This window comes from Cololabis saira, chromosome 7 (genome assembly GCF_033807715.1).
Source record: "Cololabis saira isolate AMF1-May2022 chromosome 7, fColSai1.1, whole genome shotgun sequence".
NCBI lineage: Eukaryota > Metazoa > Chordata > Actinopteri > Beloniformes > Belonidae > Cololabis > Cololabis saira.
Window position 1 is genome coordinate 32,209,569 of NC_084593.1, and position 25,748 is coordinate 32,235,316.

General features: G+C 43.5%; 1 protein-coding gene across 3 annotated transcripts; it reads left to right on the forward strand.

Moving 5' to 3' along the window:
* Positions 1-801: 801 nt before the first annotated feature.
* On the forward strand, positions 802-23,574 carry bcorl1 (BCL6 corepressor-like 1). Of its 3 annotated transcripts, none has more exons than XM_061725651.1 (12): positions 802-958; positions 10,601-10,686; positions 11,741-14,335; positions 14,526-14,658; positions 14,854-15,318; positions 16,652-16,839; positions 17,086-17,346; positions 17,431-17,597; positions 17,908-18,053; positions 19,028-19,105; positions 20,358-20,529; positions 21,288-23,574. In XM_061725651.1, the coding sequence occupies exons 2-12, from the start codon at positions 10,681-10,683 to the stop codon at positions 21,649-21,651; spliced, it is 4,575 nt and encodes a 1,524-aa protein (XP_061581635.1). In that variant the 5' UTR covers positions 802-958; positions 10,601-10,680; the 3' UTR covers positions 21,652-23,574. The 3 variants fall into 3 exon arrangements, with proteins under 3 accessions (XP_061581635.1, XP_061581636.1, XP_061581634.1); XM_061725652.1 differs by lacking the exon at positions 802-958 and adding an exon at positions 5,239-5,392 and having other exon boundaries at positions 14,529-14,658; XM_061725650.1 differs by lacking the exon at positions 802-958 and adding an exon at positions 5,240-5,392.
* The last annotated feature ends 2,174 nt before the right edge of the window (positions 23,575-25,748 follow it).

The following is a 25,748-nucleotide window of genomic DNA, read 5'->3' on the forward strand; positions in this document are numbered from 1 at the left end:
CTCCCAGACCCCTGAGGTTCATCTGGATCTGGTTTGTTGTGGTTCCAGAACCAGAACCAAGCAAGGTGAGGCAGCGTTCAGTTATTCTGCGCCTCACCGGTGGAACAAACTTCCTGTAGACCTGAGGTCTGCTCCAACTGTCAGCTCCTTCAAATCAGGACTAAAAACTTAGGTCTGTTTACTGAAGCGTACTCTTAAATTAAATACTTACCTGCTGGACTCTACTGCCCTTACTTTTTAACAACTAGTGCTTTTTATTATTTTACTTATTTTCTTATCATCTTATTCTTAATTTTTCCAATCTTATTTGTTATGTCTTGCTGCTTTTAATGTCAATGTAAAGCACTTTGAATTACCTTGTGTTGAATTGTGCTATATAAATAAATTTGCTTTGCCTTGCTTATATAAATAAAACTAAATTGAATTGAATTTTTACCTGATAAATGTAACTGATTCAGAAATTGCGATGTGCTGTTTTTAATTGGACTGTGCACGAGTTAAAATGGCAGAAGAGGGGCTCCTTCACGATGTAGTTGAAATAATCCCTGGTCAGTGTAATGAAACTTGAAAACGTGCTTATTTTAAAAATAACACAACGGCTTGTTACAAGTGTGTTCTCGCCAGTGCGTCTAAATCGTTTGACTCTTTAGGGGTCTTCTGCATGTGTGCGCCTTGAGCAATTAAAGACAGAAACCCACAGAGCACCACGTCTCTTTGTTATTCACCTGTAGGGCTTCATCCGGCGCTAGGACCCAGGGTGCGCGATTTTCATCTCCAGCTGCTGCAGACCGAAAACTGGCAATAAGGGAAGATCGCGAGGACGAGCTAAAATTGCTCACTGTGTTCATTTTACTTCAAAATCCCACCCGTGGCCCCTCTCCGAGGCGTCTGCGTGGACGACAGTAGCTTGTTGCGCCGTGTGCAGGCTTTGAGGCTTGTCGACAGCTCGGAGCGCAAGGTAAGACGGTGCAATACCATGCGATTACTAATAACAAAGGCGTTACGGGCGAGCAGGGGGCATTAAAGGGGGCATTGCACAACGCTATTGAGGGCGAGTGAAACTCTGCCAAACTTTGACCTGGATATTTGCATATTCCAGTAGTTTGTGTCTCGCAGGAGCCACGGCAGTTGCAGCGAGGTTTGGCCGCGATCGCACACGGCATTATATGTGGGATCGTGTCACATGTATGGACGGACGGGCAAGTTGTGTGTCGAGATGACATCCAGGAAACTGGTGTCCGTGCATGCGCGCCGGTCCCGGGTGAAACCCGCCACCCAGACCCCTTCAGACACACTTCACCCCCCAATGAAGTCATGCATTTGGATTTCACCGAGATATTTCTCACGCGGCGTGCACGGACGGCGCACCGGGCCATCCATCAACCTGGGGACCGACAACATGACCGCTTTTTCTTTCTTTTGCTTGTTTTTCTGCTGATCGGCTGCCATCCTCCCTTCGTTTACTGCAGAATTATTCATTACTTGTACCAAGATGGAAGAATATTGCGCTTGATTTGTGGCCAGACTTCGCCGCCGTCCTCCTCCTCCTCCTCCTCCTCTTCCTCCTCTTCCTCCTCCTCCTCCTCCCAGCCTGGACATTGACCAGGTGAAGCACCAACTTAGACGGGACATCCTCGTCGCTGTGCAGCATGGCGGCCTAAATAGGGTCTATAATCTCCGATGTGAGTCACAGAGAGATGACCATGTGTGCCCACTTTGAAGACGACACACTTCCACCCATGCAGCCAGGCCCCTCGCAATAAACAGTGCCTTCATCGGAGCTATCGCGGTGCATGTCACGGTGCGTGCAGGGCTCCACATCCCACATCGGCAGGTTTATAATGGCATGCGAGGCAAGTTTCTTTTTGTTTTTAAAAACAAAAACAAAAAACACACACACACAGCTCCAGAAATCCGCAAACAAACTCATGCATACATGTGAGTGCGGGAGGGAGCCCCGGACGGTCAGCAGCACCGGGATGGCTCCAGGTCTCACAAACAATGCGATGTGTCAGCTGCTGACTTTCTGCTGCTCCGTCCGTCCGTCCCCGCCACCCCTCCCACGTTCACTCATCGGCCCGTATTTGTCATGTTGCTTCCCAATTTCACATTTTGGCCATCTGTCAGCGCTTTGGTCGCTCTCACGCAGCCATTACTGAGCGGATGGCGAAGGGCACGCTGGTTGGAGCTCCGCTCCCGATCCGCGCAGCAGCAGCGCAGCAGCGCAGCGGACTGGCTGGGCTGGTTTTTTTGCTTCTCCGCGGACGGACAGGGGTCGTCATCCTGCACCGCTGTGGTGGTTAGAAAACGACCTCCTCGCTCGTACACAGCCGTAACTCTTTCAGTCACACGACCGCGGCAGCCTCGCTGCCTGCATGCACGAGTTATTTCCTCACCGAGCAAATGTTGAGAAAAGTAGGAAATTTCGCTGGCCTAAAGGCAAGGCAAGGCAAATTTATTTATTATATAGCACAATTCAACACAAGGTAATTCAAAGTGCTTTACATTGACATTAAAAGCAGCAAGACATAATAACAAATAGGTAAGAATAAGAAAAGAAGTAAAATAATAAAAAGCACAAGCTGTTAAAAAAAATAAGGGCAGTAGAGTACAGCAGGTTTAATTTAAGAGTACACATCAGTAAACAGTAATGTTTTTAGGCCTGATTTAAAGGATCTACAGTTGGAGCAGACCTCAGGTCTACAGGAAGTTTGTTCCACCGGTGAGGAGCAGAATAACTGAACGCTGCCTCACCTTGCTTGGTTCTGGTTCTTGGGAACCACAACAAACCAGATCCAGATGAACCTCAGGGGTCTGGGAGCTTCATAGGAACTAACAGATCAAGCATGTATTTTGGTCCAAGACAGTGCTTTGTAGACCAGTAGTAAGATTTTAAACTCTATCCTTTGACTCACTGGAAGCCAGTGTAGTGATTTCATGACCGGTGTAATGTGGTCCAGTTTCCTGGTGTTTCCTGGTAAAGACGCGTGTAGACAGGCAGGCCTGCTCTGCTTTCGGGATTCAGGTAAGACAAGTGGCCTAATTACAGCCCAGTAACCTGTACTGCTTAACTACTGTGCCAAAATGTGATTATGGAGTAAGCTAAATATCCCGTGGCTGTTTATCTGAGGTAAAAGTCAGACATGGCTTAGTACAAAACTCTGCAGATGCCTTTCAAACTTTTGTTTACCTGTCTGTGATTGGAAATTGCAGATGTGTTGTCTTTCAACTCACCCAGCATGAGCTGCTGGTACGAATATTCAAGCTGTCTTTATTTTAAAGCATATAAGGTGACCTTGTGACCTCAAGTTTCGTAGTGAACTTTTTTCAAACGGAAGATATTAGAAGATCTTGCATAAAGTAGATTTATTCCCCTACAGCTGACGTCCCAGGTTAAGGTATTGCAATACATAGTTTGCGTTTGTTAGTGTCATGGATTTGCTAAGTATCCTAACCATCTTCAGTTGTGTTGAGCATACCGCAGTTGCAGCGTCAAGCATGTTTTCTTTTCCTTTTGAACAGACTCAGTTGGCTTGATTTGTGTGTAAAATGCTTGAAAGAAAACCTGGGGTGAACATTCAAATCCGTGTATGATCTAAATTGAATCATTTTGCATCTTAAAACCACCTTTCTGTTGAAAATCTTGTGCATGAACCCAGTTAAAGCCTGATAGCAACAGGAAATGTGGTTTTGACACATAGGGCTGCAATGGGTGAATGAATGACAGGGAACTGAAGATGTCGTACAAAGGGAATGGCCCCATCTTTACCCCTATATTCCTTGTAAATGTTTATCTGCAGCTGTGTTTATAGGGGCTGTTTATTACCGCAGATTTTCCCAAATCAGTTTCAATTCAGTCCTTGATTTGCAAAGTCGCGGTTTGTTTTGAAGAGCTAGGGATTTGGTTTGAGATATTTCACTTTCTTGGGTATGAAAGAGACCCGTGCCATGTGAGACCGCCGGGGATAAAGATGCATGCATCCACAGGAACGATGTATATTAAATTATTGATCTTTATATTTTATGAATAAATATCCAGTTATTGAAATGTGTTTTTTTTAAAGACCCAGTTATTAATGTGCAGAGAAAATCTTTACACTAACCATACCGGCCTCATCTGAACATTAAGAGAAAGCAAACAGTCGCAGGCTTTATTTGACATCTGTCCAGCCCGCCATGATGAATACCAAAGATGTAAAGTTGCCACGAGGCTTGCATGTTATTAATTTATATTTGATGAGTTGTGGGTTTGAGTGTTTTCAGTAAAAACATTTAAGGAAATGGGAGGATAATATTGGGCTAATCCAGGCTCTACATGTTAATTACATCACTGTGCTGAAATGGAGGCGCAGTGGACACAAAGGAAACAAGTGGAAAATATCTAAAGACTTCTGTCACCCTCAAGTAAAAGTTGTGTTTACAAGGCCTTTTGATAAAACTGAGCTGATGGAGGTCATCCTGTATTTAAAGCAAAAGCTCATTATAGACAAGTCAAGTTAGATCCATGGCATCATCACAAAAGACTAAAGCTTCTTTGAAGATAACATGCCTGAAAATCCTTCACAAAAATCTAGTAGAAAATCCCTCCATCTCCCCCGAGCCAGTCCACTGGTCTGCTGTCTCCAGTCTGCAGCTGGAGGGCCTCCAGTGCCGGAGTCTTGCTTTCCTCGTGTTAATTCTCAAGCAGCAGACCCAAACCTCTCCCACTCTTTTTTTTTTTTCTTCCTCTTCTTTTCCCCTAGTATATTTTGGCAAAGCCAGTTCAGCAAGTAAAACCAGCAGCTAACTGTGTAACTGTGTTCCCCACAAAATATATTAAAACACTTATCGGAGCCTCATTTGGTTAAAAGAAAAATACATTTCGGTACTTCGTTGTACCAGATAAGCTCTTTTCAGTTTAGCGCACCGTTAAGGCTGATTTATGGTCCCGCGTTACACCGACGCAGACCCTACGGTATACGGTGCGCGTCGCTGCGTACCCTACGGCGTAAGCTCTGCGTCGATTTAACTGGTCGCGATCCCCTCCACACACATACACACACACACACCACCCACCCATTCCCCTGAGCGGCTGGAGGCCGCGGTGCATGCCGGTACCTGTAGTCCCCACCCCTCCCAGCCTCCCCATCATCTAACGGCGGGCGTGGATCTCCGCGCACTACATCTCCCAGGCCGCCCTCGTCTCCCCTCGTCCCTGCGCTCTCCCTCCAGACTGGAGGCTGGAGATACGGCACGGACTGTCTTGCCGACCCCCCTCCCTCCCTCCTCCCTCCTCCTCCCCCCTCCCGGACTTTCAGAGCTAAAAAACCGTCGAGATTAGTGAGCCGGAGGACGGCGGAGGCGAGAGAGGCTGGAGACTCGGCCGCAGGCAGGCAGCGTCCGGACCAGCCGGGTTGGTACTCCTGTCTGTCCGCGACATCTTTGAACCCCCGCCGCTGCGGTGCCTATAACACGAGGACTGGGCAGACGGAGCTCCGGGGGCCCGGGGAGGATAGGCTCGGTGGTTAGGGGGGCTGGAGGTGGAGGAGGGGGGGCTGCTGGAGCACTTATACGCGGATACGCGGGGCTGTGCGGAGACCGGGCAGACCCGCGGGTCTCCCGCGGGTCTGCCCGGTCTCCGCACAGCCCCGCGCTGGAGTCCAGGAATAAGTTGTCACTCTAGTTTATGTGTTATTATCAGTGAGTGGGCTCGATTATTTGCTACTTTTGTTGGTTTGTTTGACGGCAGTGGCGTCAATTCAGTCTTACTAAGGTATGGCAAGGTTACGAGTCACAGAACTTAACTAGAGTATCAATCAACACGTCCAGCAAATACTCATCACACAAGTCTGCTATGTAGCTGATCTGTGTGGTCAAGAAAACTGGAACTTTTTCAAATGCAGTCTCGCTCACTGCAAAAACTCAAAATCTTACCAGGAATATTTGTCTTATTTCTAGTTAAAATGTCTCATTTTTAGTCAAAAAATCTCATTACACTTAAAACAAGAGTCATCACCAGAAAAATAACTTATTTGACCATGTTCACCTGTTTCAAGTAAATTTTCACTTGAAATAGGTAGAAAAATCTGCCAGTGGGACAAGATTTATCTTCTCATTACAAGCAAAACAATCTTGTTCCACTGGCAGATTTTTCTACTTATTTTAAGTGAAAATCCACTTGAAACAGGTGAAAATGGTTGTTTTGGAGTCTTGTCTTAAATGTAATGAGATTAAAAATAAAAATGAGACATTTTAACTAGAAATAAGACAAATATTGTTAAGATTTTGAGTTTTTGAAGTGTATAATAACTAGTGAAATCGATCATGTTGTTCTTATTTGCATTTGTAGTTATTCCATAAATGTATTTAAAAAAACAAACATTTACATTTAACCCTTGAAGCAAAGGTGTGGCGGCTGCCATACCTTGCCATACCCAATTGACGCCCCTGTTTGACGGTAACAATCCCGTGTCGGCGGCGGTCAGGACGGAGTTGACTTTAGTTTGGTTCTCTCTGACCGCATCGACTTGCTCTTATCAGGCGGAGATGTGACACATTGCCACATTGTGTTCCCACATCGCAGCCCAGCAGCTTGCTCGATCACTGGTATCTGTGTGTTTTTTTTTTTGTTTTTTTTTTTCTCCCCCTGTCACTTGGACCCCCCCCTACCCCCCACAAACATCCGTCTTCCATGTCGGATCACCCCGGCTTTGGCCGGGGAGATGACGGGCTGCATCACCTGGGATGCGGGCGGACCCGCAGCTCCCCGGACGGAGTTGCTGTTTTTTTCTGCTCGTATTTCTAGCGGAGACACGGGGTTGTCCGTGCTGCTTTGTGGCTGTCCCGGTGTCACCACCACCACACTGGTCGAGCACTTTCCCCCCCCAACACACATGTGACATTGGGGCGCGTGTCTTGTCTTTTGTGCCGCGGGCAGGACAGCGGGACCACCAATACCGTGGTGCCTTTTTTTTTTTTTTTTGTTGTTGTCGTCTTTCCCCGAAACCCCATCCACCCCAGCCCGAGTCAAAGGTATTTTCCACGCCTGTGTCGTCTGCCCAGTGCCCGACGGCGTGTGCATTTTGCTGGCCTACATCCGAGAGGGTGAATTCAAATGTTGCGGAGCACAAAGACGAGCCAGCTGCGAGCAACTGTTGTTACGGTTCCTGGATGCAGAGCCTCCTCTCCCGGAGCGGCATCTGCATCGCCGGATCCCCCCCCTCCTCCCTCGGTTCCCTCAGCAGCCTCCGTCAGCACACTCTCAAATGTGGGACATTTCTGATTCCTTCAAGCTCAAACGTGGATTATTATTTTTTTTTGATTTGTGTTGTTCCTCGGGTAGCCCCCCTTTGTAGTCGTCTCATTTACTTGCAGATGCGCTCGTCTGCGCTCACCTCTCCACCTACACACGAGGGCTGTTCCTGCACAGTCCACGGGTGTCTGGACGGGAGGGTTTCAGATGTTTGCTTTCAGCTCACAAAGCTTTATAGTTAACTATGTGCTTTGTATTCACAATTGCCTGCCTGCCTGGCGGTTACTGGTCTGTTGTAAATATGCATTGTGTAAGTTTTTAAAGGCTACTTTTAGTTAAGCCTGAAAAAGAATCTATTTTTTTTAATCACCCTTAGATGAAAAATCACGAATAATGTGTGGAACACCTTTACCCATTTCTAGCAAAGGACTTGCATGACTTAATCAGCACAAAATATTTTAATTAGAGGTCGTTTGCCTGTCACAGGTGATTGCCTCATGGATGGATTACTGAATGAGCATACAGGGTTTCTGCCCCAGGGTCCAAAGGGACACCTTAGTGCGAGCTTCGGTATTGAAGTGACTGATAAAAGCTTGTGTCGCTGAGAAATCGTATTAATCTCTTGTAGTAAAATCCACGAGTCCAAAAACAATTTTTCTTTATCTTACTGCAAATTGGCTGATGGCAAGTCATAATGATGGACCGGCGACTGGCAGCTGGTCTGGGGTGTACCTGGTCTCTTGCCCAATGAGGTTTAGAAAATGGATGGCTGGATTATATGTTTGTTCATTGTTACTTCCAGTGCAGCAGGATGATGTAAAACCAGGGCCGCAGTAAACTTGTGTCAGTACGAAGAGCACAACTCAAATTCTATTTAGACTTGAAAATGTCCTTTGCCTTGTGTTCCCCGACTTGATAGTCTGACCTTCGATGGTGCATGTGTAGAAGACGATTTTCACATTTATCTGTTGAAAAGGTTTTTCTCAGCTTTATTCTGTCTGTTTTATTCTTTCAAGCATTAGCTGAGTTAGGAAAATGTTATAAGTTTAACTCCTTTTTCTCAAAGTTTGCAGTGCTCTGCAAGATGCAAATACAAATATTTTTAAAATAATTAAAGACGTACATTTATTAGAAATTAATATAAAATGCTTTTTTTTTTAATGAATGGTCAAGTTGAATTTGATGCCAGCAACACATTCTGAAAAAGTTGGGACAGGGGTTTGTTGACCACTGTGCCGCTGCATCTTTTTTACAACCTGCTGTGTGGTTTTTGGGGACCAGAGGAGGCAAATAGCTTTAATTTGAAAGAGAACAGTGTTTTCAGATTGTTACCTGTTAGGATAGAGCTGTTGTAATGAAGGATGTGCGTTGGTCTTTTGCTGAAATAAACTTTTTTTCTTCTCCTGAATAACAACATCTGTATGGCAGCAGCAACACCTTGTTGTTGATCATTAATGGCTGCATCACAGATGTACGAGTCAACCATCCCGTGAACAGTAATGCCTGCGTGTGTCTGCATGTGCGACCTGACGGAGCGCTGCAGAGAAAACACAGCGCTTTCTTCATTTTACCTTTTTTTTTTTTTTTTTTTTTTTTTTTTTTTTTTTGGGTGTCCGCTGCACAGGCATGTAATCAGTCTGCAACACAATGTGGAGGTCTGAATAATGGCAGTTCTCCTGCAAAGTCTGTCTTTACAACATGTGTCCATATTGCTCATCTGCTCATTCTTTGTCTTGTGCTCTTTTTTTTTTCCGTTTCTGAATGGGATATCGATTCAGCAACATGATTTGCTGCACAATTACAAGTTTTTGGGTTGCGCACCGTTGTCACAGAAGGCTCTAGTAAACACTAACAGTCTTGTGTCCATGATGAAAGAATGACTGTTTGCTCACATGTGAATTGGCTTTAATGTTCCCCACAGCATCATGGACTTTACACTGCTGGAAAGTCTCTTTCCTTTCGATGTAGGACGTAGTGTCCATGATCTTCACAAAGTTTTTTGGAAATCAGGACACTTTTTTTTCCCACTTTTCCTCAGTCCATGTTAAATAAGCTTAGGTCCATAGAGATGTGCAGTTGTTATTGTTATTATTTTTTGATGATAGCATGTTAATTTGTATTTGTGGATGCAGCTATTAAGTCTGTTATCTGACAACCGTTTTCATCAGTGTTCATGGGCCCGTACAGACTTGTACCCGACAGAATCGTGTCTGTGTTTATAGAGCACTATTGCTTAAGGGCCAGAAAATCACAGCAGTTCAATATTAGTTTTTAGTTTTTCTGTCCCTTGTGCACAGAGATTTCTACAGATTCTCTGAATCTTTTAATTATATTACGTACCATAAATAATGAAACATGTTGCTGGCGTGAACTTTAGAATGTACATGTATTATTTAAAAACAACAATAACATCCCTTAATAGAGTCTTTCTGTACTACATTTAGTTAAATAAAGGGTTTAAATGATTTACAAATCACAGAATACGTTTATTTTTTGACTTCTAAACAACTTGCATTTATAGACTGAAATATGGCGTTTAGGAAGCGTGGGGGGGGGTCTTGTAAATTTACTCTGCGAGATAACTGATTGTAAACCTTCCCGTGAGAAAACGTATTCGGCACTAATATGCATTTGCATGTTAGGAATTTCTTTAGATATGTTTGGAAGGAGAGGAGCTCTGTTCAAGAGAGATGTCCCTTTGGATGGTTTACTTTAGATCTTTTATGAGATCTGAGAGGAAGATCCTTGTGGATCCACTGTGAGAGGATCAACACTAACAAAATACACAGTTCCCCATAAAGTTGGAATAAAGCACTTTTTCTACCCTTCCTTATTAAATTATTGTCAATATAAAGAGATATTTTTCTGAAAACAAAATGATTCAAATTGTATTGGGCAACAGTGTAGTTTCCGTTGAACATCAAAGGTGAAGTTGTATTACAATGTAACAAAAAAAAGACATGATCTGATTGTTGGTTTGTTATTCATCTCATAATATCTCAGTGCTGCAGCCAATCTCTTGAATACACTTTTTCTTTTTTTTTTTTTAATTTACTTTCTGGATGAATGGGCAGGCAGATCAAGACAAAGGGAACAGCATGTAAATACAGTATGTCATGTCATTGTCAGTTTACAACACTTCTCCCTGCTACCCTAAAACGCTCTGAGGAAATTGTAACATATCTGATTTTCTAGTCTGAAGAAAGGAAATGTTCGATTGCCTAGGGTTACTTTTAAGTCAATGACTCTTGCATAAAACAGTCTATATTCTGTCATTAAGATTTACATGTTCATCTTTTATTTAAATGAAAAGAGAAAAAAAACATAGTGTGTATATCATGATTTTTTTTTTTCATGTTAATTCTGCAGCTTATCCCTCTGTTTCAAAGAGATTTCTGTCTTGACTGTCTCAAATCCCGTCTGAGGCATGTTGTGCTGAAGAAACACCTATGCAGGTAATTGTTTTCCTCTTATTTTTTTCTGAAGTAAGATAATTGTGTCCTTGACGGCTGAATGAAATAACTTAAAGAAATCATACATCACTATTTTTCAGAGAGAAGGAATTAATGTCTTTGTCATTGCACTGGAGACAAGACAAATGGACATCATATATGTCAGTATTTGCTCACAGCCCCAGTGATGGGGTTGTGAGCTCTGTCACCTCTCATCGAGAAGGTTTCTGGTTCAAACCCTGCTGAGTGTAGTGTGAGTGTAGATGCCTGTGAGCATTTTCTCTGGGCTCTCCGGCTTCCTTTCACAGTCCAAAAACATTCATGTTAGGCTGGTTGTTGATTCTGAATTGATCATAAGAATGAGTTGGATAGATGGTTTGTCTCTGTATGTCCCGGTTGCGGACTGATGACCTCTCTGGGGGTTACCCTGTTTCTTGCCAAGTGACGGCTGGAATAGATTTCAACCTGTGACCCCAAACAGGATGGAAGCAAATATAGAAAATTAAAGAATGAATAAATATTCATATTACATTAGACATGGAGTATTTACATTGTGCCTAATGTGACTGGTGTTGCAATGAACATCTGTTTGCTTTCTTCCCATCATCTCTGCTCTCATTTGAATTTATTAATACAACCGGATTCCTAAAACAAATCCATTTGTGTTTACATTGGTTTTTGTTTCCTTTTGTGCAGTGAGCTAGAAATCGTGCCTGAAATAACACCCATTAAGACTACATGCAACCAACAGTTTCTGTGTTTGCAAATGCAACATTGTCTGATGAAATTACCTTTGACGTCATCTTTGTTTTTGAGCCTGGTTGTATTCGCATGTAAACTGGCTCTGAAAATGTTGGTTAACATCTGCAGCTTCCAGCCAGGCGGCTGCTCTGACCACAGATAAGTCAGGATAGATGTGCTCACTCTTGCTCGGATGTTGTTTTTAATATTGCTTGACAAATGACAAACATAAATCGAACAAGTGATTGCATCTTCAAAACACTATTGTCCTCTTTTCCAGTTAACACTGACCCCCTGAACTTCTGTCATTATTCAGGTGGATTCTACACTGATGAATGTAGGGGATGGAGGCACGGTGAGCAGAGAGATCAGTGCTCCAAATAAAGCATCCACTAGTATGGTGGGAAATCCCCCTCAGACGTTACCCCCTGAATTTAGAAGAGATGTTAACCTCAATCAGCAAAACAAGACCACTCCAACAAAAGACTGTAAGACTGTAAAAGCCTGCCTGGATACGAGCAATTGCAACCTCAGCCCTGAACTTTCTCCACCTCAGCAGCCTAATAATGCGCCAATGTCCAGCTCAGTTCTCACCAGCTCAGAGAAGAGAACAGACAAAAGGACAGAGGCCCCTAAAGTCAGATCCGACGGTGCCGGGGTCTTTCCCACTCCTCAGTGGTCAAGCGGCGTAAAAGCCAGCCGGGAGGACCCTCTCAACCCTTGTCATAGCAATGTAACGTCCAGCAAGAAATCACAGCCTCAAACACAGTCTCCTCAAAGTGTTCCACCAGGGTTTCAGTGCTCTGCCATGTTTAAACCAGCCCAATCCGTTGCCTTCTTCCCCTCCTCTAACTTTCCCTCTCCGCTATGTAAAATTACTCTTCCACCAGCATTAGGTCAAATTGCAGCTTTGAGAGAAGCCACAGCCAATCAGTTTCAGAAAGAGATTCAACCTCAAAGCTCCAGCGTCGGAGGGACACCTCTCATGAGGACCTATCCCTATTCATTGTCCGTGGGCCGTAGTTCAGACAAAAAGGCAGGCGGATCGGCGTTGAAGCTTAAATCGAACCACTCGACAAGTAAAAATGCCAAGCCGCTTGTGGAGCATAAATCTTTAGCCTCTGTGGTGGCCTCCCCAGCCATTGCGCTACCACTGCAGCACCCTTCGCTGACTTCAGCAGGGCCCACCCACTACACCTTGTCTCCCACTGCTGCCATTTGCTGCGGCTCTGCGCTGGCCAGCATCACCTCTCAGAGCAGACTCCTCAACCATGTGGAGAAAGGCAACAGCATGGAAAAGACAGCCATCAGCTCTCTTAATGCAGCATCCCTGTCTGCTGCAGAGGACCACACAGCTTGTTCGATCGAACCAAGAGATGTACCTCTTGATTTGTCAGCGAAATCAAAACGTCCAAAATGCATAACTGACACTCCAGTGTCTGGGATGGAGCCTCATAATAATGAGTCTAATCAAAGAGATATCATGAACGCTAATAGGACTCATTCTGCAGCTTGTAGCTCAGCGGGGCAATACCCAATCTTACCAAATACACACAGAAATGGATCTCATCAAAAGCAATTAAATAGGACTCAGAATCACCAGGTCCCAGAACCCAAACCAACCTGGGGTAAAGGATCTTCACAGGAGTCAATAAAAACTATCCCTGGTACATATGTTGGCGTGGCTAGCCCGATTCTGGCTTCTACCCTAAGGAGCAAAGACGGAAAGGGGACCTTTGTAGATGAATTTCAGAGTTTCGCAAAGCAAGAGTTTATATCTATAATTGACCAAGGAGAACATGTGGGTTCTGGGGGAAAGAAGCCGTCTTGTCTGATGAAGGGTAACCATCACAGCCACGGTGTCAAGCATGCTAAAAACACCAGCACGCCCATTACGAAGAATTGTGCCCCCAAAGGAGCACTGACGACTGCTCTGTTGAGCTCTGGCAATCAGAGTCATCCGAAATGTGGGCCCGGCAAAACGGCAGTGCCACACTCCACTGCTGCGGTGAGTCCCGCTTGGCAGCCACCAGCTCAGCTTTCAAACCAGCTCTCACCTGTCCAGAGAAAAATCATGCAAGGATGTCCAAAGACCAAGGCCACTGCAGTCACGGAGGGAAGCAAGTTCCAGAGCGGCAATCAGAGCCTGTCCAAACCTGAGGATGAAAAGTGGGAGAGAATGAAGTCTCCTCTGTCCAACCTTGCATCCATTGTAAAGCAGCAAACACTCGAAACGACGGCGCCAACTGGTGAGGATAATACTCAAACATCGCCTGGAGCACCAAGAAAAGCTGACCTTCTGAATCCACTCACTGGGAGCCAAGACGCTCAGTCCAAACAAACGCCTACCTTTGAATACCCACCATACTGGTCCGTGGATAAACGGTCCGGTGTGCCATCTCAAGGGGAAATTACGCCGGCTATGAAAAGACACGAGAAAGCAAATGCTGTTGAGCCTTTGGAGAATGATACGACCATGCACACCAGCCAGGGAGAGCGCATGGGACAGCAAGTCTCTTCCAAGCCCGTCGGCCAGCCGCATCTCTTCGGGAGCAACGCGTCAACAAATGGGAACCGAATGGAGAGCAAACTGGCTCAGGTGTTGGAGGGAGAGACCCCGAGGAAAGAATGCGGTTCATCAGAGACTCCTGGCTGTGAAAAACTGGAGGGCGTGGTTGCATCCATTCTCACCGGCCAGTGTGCAGGAGGGGTCGACAAGTTTGTGAAGAAAACAATCAAAACCAAAGATCAGCCAGCAACCAAAGCGAAGGTCGCTGCCGGCAAACAGAAGAAGACCAACCCCAAGAAGCCAGCAAAGGAGAAACCACCAACAGCCCGAATAAAAACGTCTTCAGGGAAGAAAAAGCAAGAGACAGAAAATACTCCAGTAAAAGTGTCTTGCAATAAGAAGGTAATTATCACCATGTATCTTCATAAGACAGTTTAATAGTTCTCTACAATCTGTACAATAGCATATTTTAAAATTGTAGCTATTGAACTGGACATACCAAGTTAGTTTTTTATTCATTTTAGTCTATGACTGGTGATATAACTAATATCAGGGTCCTTTTCTATCTCTCTCTGTCCATTGTGCATCTCAGCAGAAAAAACAAAGTGCACCAGTGCTTGAGCAGAATCTGTCGGTGGGAAAAGTTTGCCCACAGAAAAAGAAGACGATTCCAAAAGACAAGATCATTCCCAGCAAGGATGAGCCCCCGACACGCAACAAAACAGGTACATGCTTCGCCTCTGTAATCTTGTGACATTTGCTGCCATTAAAAGTTCTCCCAGCATGCATTTATTTGCCGTATCAATCGCAAATAATTCAGTGACGTTTTCAGTTGCATCGACGGTTAGATGTTTCTGTAACATTATAGGCCTAGAAACGGATATGATTGTAACAAGCAGATCTTATTTAATCACTCACAGACAGCAGCAGCCATCCGCGGAGTGCAGAGACCTCAGTGTCTCTCAGTAACACCCCCATACCCAGCAAAGAAGCTGATGCAACAGAGTCCACCCCTCCAAGACTAAGGAGAGGGCGACGGCGAGCTGATGATGCTCGCCTTGACCTCTGGGGGTTTGCGACGCCTTCTCCCCCGCCACCGCCAATGCCTCCCCCCACAGCGTCTCCCCCGCCGCCGCCCCCACAGACCCCCATCCAGCCGGGCCGCCGGCCCAGAGGGAGGCCTCGGTCGACCCCTCTGTCGGAGCGCATGCTTCAGGGCAAGGGTAAGATGGCCGGGGCAGAGGGCGACGCACCTCCTCATAAGAAACGCCAGCGGTGCTCGAGTAAGAAGTACGAGACTGGTGAATACATCACGGAGAAAGACAAGCTGGAAGATGGAGAGCAGCTTCAACACTCCTTGAGTCAAGCCACTGGAACCCCAGCCGGTACGCAGCGCCTCTTTCTTTCCTCTGTCACGGCAGCATTTCAGTTTGTAAGAGAAATCATTTCAAAACTGAGTCAAGCTCCGAAGTTGAAGATTTTATACACTCCTGGGTTTAAATTATTATTTAATTGAATTATTTAATTGTCAGACAATAAATCAGCAGCTCTTGTTCATGATTACAAGTTTCCTTTTTTCGGTTCATTTAGAAGACATTACTCTTTTGAATAATCGTCATATATTGACACAACTGTTATTTTTAGGATTTAGTTCAGTTCTTAAAAAGCACCAAACATATTTTGGTAATAGGCTCATAGATAAGCTTGACTCATACTGTTTTAATACTATTATTAAACATGAATCCTTTTTTTTTTGTGTTTGCTGACATCAGCAGCGGGGACAAAACATTAGGTCGCGTTTGCTTATGATGGGTATTTGTCATCATTTGACATTTCATAGATTAAGTGATTATTCATTTCTTAAAAAAAATAAGTACCTGAGAATGAATCAGTGCTGACAACAGCTGAAGCAAATACATTCAGGAAAAAATGTAGAACCGGTGTACAGATAGAAGACGGATTTCTCAATATATCGTCAAAAGTTGCTCTCTAAAAATAAGTCTGTCTAGAAAAGCCACATCATCATTCCATGGTCACATTAGATGGCTCATTTACGAACATTAACTCAATTAGAATTTACAAAATTACCTATTTTTTCCCTGCAGACATGTAGTTTCTCTAAGGTTGAATCATAATACTGAAAAAATACCAACAATGGTTTTTACCATGATGTTCAGCCTGAATAAACTTCTTCTGTTAGCTTCTGAACAATATAACAAAGGTATAAAAATTAGTTTAATTGGTTTTACAGTCTGTAACGGATTTGAGAGTAAAGGACTCAAGAATTGACCAAAACAACTATTAACTGGGAGCTTTTGTCGCTGCAATGTATTACACAGACATGGGAAAATTAATTATATGAAGATGTTTATCTTAAGAATTAATAATTACTTGTAACAGTAATGGGTACATATGTTATATGCAACTTACCACTATTACGCCTGAAATGTATCTCAACAGAGTAGTTCATTGACGGCTTTTCCAGCAGATGGCAAAGCAAAGCAGCACCGGTTCAGAAGTATCAAGCTGTCTAATGTTGGCACAAAACGCCACCAAAAATACTCCAGGATCCGCGTTGGGCCTGGTAGATGAGCTCGAGGACAGGGAGGCTGGTCAGCTGCAATAAGGATAAAATGAAGGGTGTTTCAAAGATGAACATATTTGGGTCATCTGTTCGGTATAACTCAGCATGACATTTAATCTTATTTTGTATTGCAGATCCACATGCAGATCTGTGTCAGAGCCCGGCCGCCTCCATCCCAGAGCCTCCTCCGAAGAGACCCTCATTCACTCGCTCAGGGTCGGTCCGCTACCAGGAGAGTGAGGAGTCTCCAGAGTGCAATGATAAACCTTCAGGGAAGAGGAAGTTCAAAAGCAAACACTTATGCGACAGCGATGAGCAAAAGGTAATCTTCAGATGCTGGTTTATTGTGCGTTTCGAATCATGTGAGGTTCGGTGACTGTATGAGATTACAGTGCCCCCCTGTGGCCTGATGAAATGGGTGGTTGTCTCAGACACGGTAACAGCTGGAAGAAGAAAAGCCCTGGTTTTTGTTCAGTGAAGCGATGTGCACTATCTTGGCTTTGTGCTGCAAAATGTTCACCTTCACACAGCGCTTCTCATCTCTAATTCTCTAAATCTCTCATTTCAGAGTAAGACCAAACGCAGCAGTTTGGGGAAACGCGGCGCCTCCCTCCCCCTGGACGATGATGGTGTTAAAAGTCCAGTTACCCTTCCATCTACCCCAAAAAGTCTGCCATCTTCTCCATCCAGTAAGAAAAGCTCATCAGGAAAAAACATCTGTTCAGACTCTCCACCAAAGAGGCCCGTTCCTCCCGAGGTCCGTCGGCTGATCGTCAATAAAAACGCAGGAGAGACTTTACTGCAACGTGCCGCCCGCCTGGGCTACCAGGTAAACTCCTCCCCGTTTACTCGTTTAACTCTGCAGAAAGTCTAATTATTTAGTCTGAAATTTCATTACCCTTCTGCTCTGCAGGATGTGGTCCAGTATTGTCTTGAAAAGGACATCAGGGAGGTCAACCGGCGTGACAATGCAGGCTACACGGCGCTTCACGAGGCGTCCTCGCGAGGGTGGACTCGGATTGTCCAGATGCTTCTGAAACACGGTGCTGATGTGAACTGCAGCGCTCAAGACGGAACGAGGTGAGGCCATATCAGTTATTGGTTTCAGGTGTGCTATCCATCCATCCATCCATCCATCCATTTTCTATACCTGTTTAATCCTGTGCAGGGTCACGGGGACAACTGTACTATAACCTACAGAATTCTAAACTTTTAAATCTGTTGTTGTAGGTTTCAGTCTAACATCTTTGTTTTTATAAGCAAATATCAGCATCAGAAGAAACGTGCTCTGATCCGTGGTTGTGAATGATCACATAAGTGTTGCTTTAGTCTCATTTCTGTCATCAGAACTTGCACAATCCCACGAAAACCTTGTCTTCTCTTTTCTTAGGCCCCTTCACGATGCAGTGGCGAGTGATAATCTCCCGATAGTTTGGCTACTCCTGAACCACGGCGCGGATCCGACTCTAGCCACCTACTCTGGTCACACACCGATCAAACTGGCACACAGTCCGAGCATGAAGGCCTTCCTCACAGGTGCATCCGTCTTTTCATTCTGCCATTTTTCCGTCCGAACAACTGATTTTGGATAAGTTTACCAATTGTAGAAAAGATTTTACCAAAGAGTTGATTCCACTAAAAACACCATCAATACTTCAACCCCAATAAACTGCGCTCCACAAGGCTTATACAAGGCTGATTAAAATGAGGCATAAAAATGAGTAATTAAAGATATATTTGCCAACTGCTCAGTCTCTCATCAAGCAAGGTGTCGACAAAAGTAACATGAACAAAGCTGAATTTGGGTGAAAAATAAGAAGTTGTCTCAGTAAGCCATAAATATGTTATTGAGACTCTTGTTTCCTCAGTTTGATCTTATTATTGAATAAAATTAGCAAGATTCAAGTGTTTTTAGGAGATGGTTTTGCTGCAAAAATAGCCAAACACTAATAAAGTTAATTTGTTTGAATAAAAATTGATTTTGATGTATAAATTTCTCCAACGGCTTTAACGTCCAAGGCTTTAAATTTAATTTCCTTGTGGTCGGTGATTCAGGTGGTGGTGCATCTACACATCTTCCTTCCTTCAAAATGTTAGCATGTGTGATTTCTTTTTTCTTCTTATAACAGATCCACATAAAAATCCCCAAACCAGCCTGTTACAGGCATGACATGGTGATGGCGTTGGGATCTTCTCCAGCTCCCAATCATGTTTGAAGACTAGACATTTGTTGATATTGATGTTTTTCCTTGTGCACCTTCAGTGTTTCGTGCATCATATTAGTCGCGATATCTGAAATCCACCAGCCAGCTGCACACAGCTGCAAAACAGACAACCAGCCAGTCTTTGCATGTTACTGATTGTTACAACTGTTTTGTTGTTTGTTAAAGTTTTGCTTCAACTGCAAGTAACTTTTCTTGCTCGCCAGCTTTGTTTGAAGGATATGAGCTTGTTTATCTCATGACATACAAACAAATTCCTTTTTTTTTTTTTTTTTTTTACCCCCTCAGAATATTTCACAGATCTGGAAGGCCGCAATGAAAAGGATCCCAGTTTACCCTGGGATTTCTACAGTAGCTCCCTGTTTGGTAAGAAATCTTATCTTAATTCGTCCGGATGTTTGGAGAAGAAGAAAAAAGGTTAACTTCTCATTCGTCTGCTGTCCTTGAGGCTCACGTTTAGCTTGTTGCTCTAATGACCAGGTCGTTTCAGGAAAGGGAGGTTAGTTTGCTGGCTGTATCAAACTTGGCCACAGCGATGTGGAGGGTGTTAACTGTGAGTTCTAGCATCTGCGCCGTGTTGTAAACAGCCGCAGGGAGCCAGTTATCCAGCGCAGGGGGAACAGGATTAGAGCGGCATGGAGGAATGTAGCGAGGCTTCAGTCAACGTGGACGAGTGCTCAGAAAACCAACCGAGAGACAAAATGTGAAGAGACTTTCATCAATAATAAAGATTAGCTTAGATATCAGGAGGTAATTACAGTGAAGTGTTTGTCAAGCCAAGAGAAGGGAAACGAATAACTAAACATGGTTGTGAATGAAGTTGTATCAAAGCCAGAGTTAAAAACAACAACAAAAACACACTCCAGTGCTTTCTGTCGTCTGTGGCTGTGGACAAGCTGCTCACCTGTACAATTACAAATATATGTTTCTCCACAACTAATGTTTAATTTATTTATTCTGAAAAAAAATCTAATTTAATTGATCAAATCCTGAATAATTCAAATAAATAAGACCAAGAATCCACCAAAATGTAATTTATTTCAAGTGATTTATTTTACCAGTAGTCTGCTGATATGAAAGCATGTGCTTTAAAGTTGTCATTAGTTTGTATACTTGATATTAGATGTATATGTTAATGTAATGTATATTTTAAGCGACTAACTTTGAAGGTTATCTTTGTTGAATTGTATTGATCATCTCTACCAATAATCTGAAGGTGCAAACTGATGTTAATAGCTGCATGATCCTCTCCAGAGCTGGCCGTGCACAGAGTGATTACACGTATTTATCTCAAGTCAGATGAGAAGTATTGTCATGTCAATGTCCATAAAATGCAAAGGGACAAATGCTCAGAGTATGTAAGCTTGTCATAGACCTGTCATGTTTGTATGGGTTGCAGGTAATCAATAATCATAACTAAAAGATGCTGCTTGATATCATTATTTTCATATTTGTATGACATCAGAATTCCTGTGAGAGCCTCTTGCCGTGTCGGTCATGAATGTAAAATGGTCTGTTTGAATAAAGCGGCCACTAGAGGGCATCCAGACTGTGTGTATTTGCAGAAGCTCGTTTGTCCGCTCTTCCTGCTCTGACCTCGGTTAACTTCTCCCAACAGAGAGCGAGCAAGAGCCATGCTGGGACTTCCTGTTGTCCGAGCAGAACCAGGAGCTGGAGGAGGATAGCACGGGGACGACGGATCAAGATTCAGACAAAGATTGTCTTCTGTTCGAGTTCTCCTCCGAGCCCCTTTTACCCTGTTATCATGTTCAAGTGTCATTAGCACAGGGGTGAGTCCACAAACCGGGAACGTTACTGGGAAGAATTAATGGCAGTCTCAACGGAGAATGTGTGGATATTTTATTCAGTAGGAGGCTCCATGTCGTGATACATGTGCAGTGGGGCAAATGAGTCAGAGTCTTGACTGCTTTGTCAGAAGCCAGAGCAATTTGTATTTATCATCATGCAAAACTGCCACAAATAGATGCATGTCATCAGGAACTCGCAGTAGTCGCATAAAATATATTTGAATTACTCCAATTTAGGTCAAAGTTGATGGAAGCGACTAAAGCTGTGACTCAAGTTTTCTCTGTTTGATATAAATGTCAAGTCCTTACAAACATTTCACCTTCACAGTTTTATATAATCCTGGTTCAGAAAATGTTGTGCTTTAAAAAAAAAAAGTCAAAAAACAAATTAACTTATGCAAACAGGTCTAGCCTACACAAGTGTCTTTATATTAACGTTTTCTTTTGACGTGAATCATCCAAGGTTAGTGTCCTTTTTTTTTCTATTCTGAGGGTCGACAGAGTTGCGTCAGCTTTGGTTACCATTTGTGAGACTAAAGAACCCTCACAGTTAATCAATGTTTATTTTTACTGCTGAGTGAACGTACGTGCTGTTGCCTGTTAGACCTCCTGCCTTTTAGTGTCTAATGCACTCGTTGACTGTGTTCAGCTGAGGAAACCTGCAATAGCGGATGTAAAGATTTCTAGTTAGTCATTTGTATGGTATCTGCAGCTAATGTCAGTCTTCTCTGTCTTTGCAGTTTTTGCAACTGGTTCATCCTGGCAGACGTCCTCAAGCGTTTGAAGATGTCAGCGCGGATCTTCCGGGCTCGTTACCCACACTTTGAGGTAGTGAGTTTGTCGCAGGCTGAGCTGTGGAAGCAGGTTTCAGTCAGCCAGGTGAGCTCAGCTCTCACTGCTCCCCACAAAAGCAAAAATGAGGATAATGACAACGAAGAGGAGGAGGAGGAGGAGGAGGAGGAAGAGGGATTTGTGGATCTGGTGCGTTGTGTACCTGAGCTTCAAAGACTACTGGGCTCTTCCATTCATATCCTACAAGAGGACGAAGAAGAGGATGAGGAGGAGGAGACACAGACCAACACAGGGAAGCCTCGCAGCCGGTAGCCTCTCTCACGCGCACCCATCTCCCCCACCGTGCAGACGGACTGCTGTCGTCCTGTCAGCCCGAGTCTTTCCCTGCGAGCGCCAGCTCACAGGAAGCTTCTCCGTCCAATATAACGAGAGTTTTGGGTTCAACTCCAACTACAGAAAAGACTTGACACTCCGCCTTAGACCTCAGACACTGGACATGCACCGGAGTGGTCAGCGGTGAAAAGCAGCTTTCAGGTTCCTATTCTATAGGTATATTTAAATACATGAGAAACTTTCTTTTTTACTATGTATATAAATGGTAGTGTATATGTATATCTTGCCATCAGGGTTAACACATTTGGATATATAAATGAGTTGTGGCAAGGGGCGGATGATTTTTGGACCTTTTTGTTTGTTCCTGATGGGAGGTGATATTTTTCGACAGGAGATAATCCAAGGGTTTTTATCTTGGTGAACTCTAGCGTACAGCTAAGACACTTAAGTCAGGGAGGCCGCTGGTCCAGATGGTTTTTCTGTCGACCTTGGAGATCTGGAGACCTGCAAAGAAGAGATCATGGCACATAGGCATCCTTCCAGTCATCCTTCCAGCTTTCTACACCCCCCCCCCCATGTTTCACTTTATCATCATGATTGCATCGTTACCAGACGTATCTAATAACGTAAAATGTTTATCTTCCCTCCACATTTCACAAAGTCTGGGTGTCCCTGAGGCGTCCCGGCTCCCGCTCGCAGTATGAAATCATGTTGTTTTGGACCTTGAGATCGTGTTTGTTTACAGAACTGGACAGACAATAGTGTTCTCCTCTCCTCATGGACTGATGGAGTCCTCTGGATCTGTCTCAGAGGAAAAGTTGCTCCATCCCCGGAGCCCAGAGGCGCTGAAATGCCCTCTCATCTGCAGCCACGACTGTCCCCCTCCACCCACACCCCCTGATGTAGTGTTTCCAGATCCCAGAGTGCTTTGTGTTGCAGTGTTTTATTCACACTGTTTGTTGTGCTTTATTTAATAGTTCTTAATATATTTGACCTCTTGTGTATCTGACAACCTTATCTATGAAAAATGCTTTTTATGCTCGGTGCTTCATTCTGAAATGTACTTACTAGGATCCCTTTATTCTGAGATTTTCCTCCCTCATTCAAAAACAGTATTTCAAAAAGAAAAAAAAAAAGAAGCAAAAGTACAGTTTTATTGTACTGGTGCTACGATAGATTTTGTGTTGACAATCAATGAAGCTTTGGTTTGAAGTCACAAACTAATGAAAGATATTTAAGAGACTTAAGGTGTAAAGAGAAGTATAGTTTAGCTAAAGAAAATGGGATCCAGCAAGACTGAAAGACTTAAGACGTGTTTTGAGATCCTGAAAGAGACTTTTATTGGATTCTTTTATAAGAAATCAAGCAGAATAAAGCATGGTTGTGAATTATAGTTTTAATCTCTTTGTTTTGTCAGAATTTTATAATGGAGGGTATCATTGTTTCTCAGGCTTTCTTCAAATGCTCCCTTTTTTTTCTGTCACCCATATCGTGCTTGTTGCAGCTCCACCTGAAGCCCCCCCCCTGCAGTAATGAGTCTGGCCAGAAATAAAAAGCAGGACTCTTGTTGCCTTTTGAGAATGCTTTTGATTCAGTCACTTCACAGGCCTTGAGCTGTTTTGTGAGGACATTAACTTCTGGGAAGGAAAGAAAAGTAATTCTCCCTCAGCTCAGCACGCTTGTTTTCGTTTGATATTGACCTTCGGTTGCTGAAGTTAGCTAATTATTAAACAGGGATAACAACTATTTGGAGTCAGTTTAGACCTGACTCTGTTATTTCTATCATGGACCGCTTCAGTGTGCATCCCGTCTCTCATAGCTGGGATGGAGTCCAGCCCCAAACACCTCCCCCGCAGCCCTGAACCCGACCAAGCGGGTATAGAAAATAAAAGGACAGATGGATTGACGCCACTTGTTGAATTCTTCTAAAATTGAACATTCTAAAAAAGTTTTGGCTAAATTCTTCAGCTCATCTTCTAACTGATATTCCCATTGTGAGGTCATTCTTCTTCTCTTCGGCAGATTTTCCTCTTTCAAAGGCAACTTGTTGTCTTTAGTTCCTCTTGTCTTAGCTCTTCCTCTCCTCAGCAAATATTCCTCTGTTCAGTCCCTCCTCCTGTCTTCAACTCCTATTTCTCTTCTTCCATCATCTTGAGAGTTTGGTTTTCATTTTCTTTTACCAGTTCAGCTGCTGTTTCAGCTCTCCTCCAGCATCTCAGCATTCAACCCTGCCTTTTCAAAGGAAACGCAGCCTTTTCTAGTTAAACATTGCCTTTGAGCCAGAAAGAAGTAAATGAGGTTCACAAAACATAGAAAGCACAAACTGTGATGCAGCTGAATATTATGGCATTCTATTCCCTGTAAAGTAGATGTTCTCGGATTGAGTTTGTTTTCTGTTCTTTCCATCACTTTCAAAGATGCACTTATATAAGAGACATTATTATTTTGCTGGACAACCTTGAGCACAAATTCATCGCAGCATTCTTTCCATAATCTTTTTTTTTCCCCCCTTCAAGAGGTGAATTATATATTTCCACTAAAATCTTTATTATTGATGATGGTAAAGTTGAATTGCTGGTTAAAGTCAGCACTTTATTTCAATTATTCTCGGTTAACCTGAGATTTGGACTCTGTGGAAGTTGGTTCATGTGTGGAAATAATTTCTTACACTTCCTGTACTGCTCTTTCCCTATTAGAGCTCAGTGAATCCTGGAAATGTCATCACATGACAATGCACCGTACCAACTGTAGCAGCCCCATATCACTGTGCTGCCATCTCAGGCTTCATCCACTTTCACCTCCTTTTACCTTGATGCACCTTGACGTTCCCTCTGCAACAGGGTGGATCTGGACTCAGTAGAGCACAAGGCCGTTCCCACTCCTTCAGGATTTCATCTTTGGGTTTCATAGCAAATGGAAGCTTTATGTTTCCTGATTAAAGGCAGGGTAAGTGCTTTCGGATGTTATTACATCTTCAGATATTTAAAACCAACATCAACAAAACACAGCAAGCTAAGTCCTCCGTCTCTCTTCCTCCCCAAGAAAACATCATGAACTTTCTCAAGGGTCTCCCAGTCATGCACCCCCCCCTTCTCAGTGATTGCCTGGAGCAAATGTTATGGTTTGGGAGTCATCTCTGTTTCCACTTCAGAGTGTATATGAAAACTGTTTTTGTTTCTTTTTCCATGTAGAATCCCTTTTCTTACCTTTCACTGATTTGAGCGCACACAGCTGTTTAATCGCAGCACCGTAAACTCTCCGCATTACACATGCAAACATGCTTTTATTTCCACTAATCAACATTGATGTTGATGGTACGTTTGAGTTTCGTCACTTAGTTTCATCAAACATGAAAGTCTACTGTCACGATCACTCAAATGTTTCCTGCTATACGATTGTTCATATGACGCATTGGACAGATTTCAGAATTAGAACTTTCTGAAACACTTAGAAATTCTTGTTTGAAAAAGCAGTTTCTCGCTGCATCTGTTAGGTTTGAATAATTTGGAGCCAAGTTAAATATATTAATTTCTCCAGTATCTTTCCAGAAGGAAGCGTTCACCTGTTAGCGTAGTTAAACCTAGGGTGGTTTCTTTTTTGGGGGGGTTGGTCAGTGTTATGTGTGAGTGTTTGTGGATCCCTTTACATGTGAAAAAGCAGATTCTGTTGGAAATATGAGTCTGGAGCCATTTTTACAAGACAATCTCTGCAGATTAAACCACCTGTAGCTTTAAACTTGTGCTTTTACAAATATTTGCGAGTTATAAAATAAGACAACAAATACTACTTGGAAATCTATGATAATATCTGAGAAATAGTCAATTAAAACTGACTTCATTGAATCATGTTCAGCTGTCTATGAAAGAAAAAAAGAAAAAAAAAACCTATTGAAATGAACCAAACTACAGTCCGTAACATCTCAGACATGTTTGCAGAAACTTTAAGTCTCACTCTCTGCAAGTTACACTTACACCTGTGACCCTCAGGGATGTATAGACCTTGATTTGAGATGTTTTTTCTGCATCTACTGTCAATGATAAACTGCCAGAATGGAAATATCTAAGTGACCTTGCGCT

What these genes read in the sequence shown, in the direction of transcription:
- bcorl1 (XM_061725651.1), top strand. An exon ending in AGCCACTGGAACCCCAGCCG is followed by an intron (nt 15,319 to 16,651) that starts GTACGCAGCGCC and finishes TTTGTATTGCAG; the next exon opens with ATCCACATGCAGATCTGTGT. An exon ending in AGCGCTCAAGACGGAACGAG is followed by an intron (nt 17,598 to 17,907) that starts GTGAGGCCATAT and finishes CTCTTTTCTTAG; the next exon opens with GCCCCTTCACGATGCAGTGG.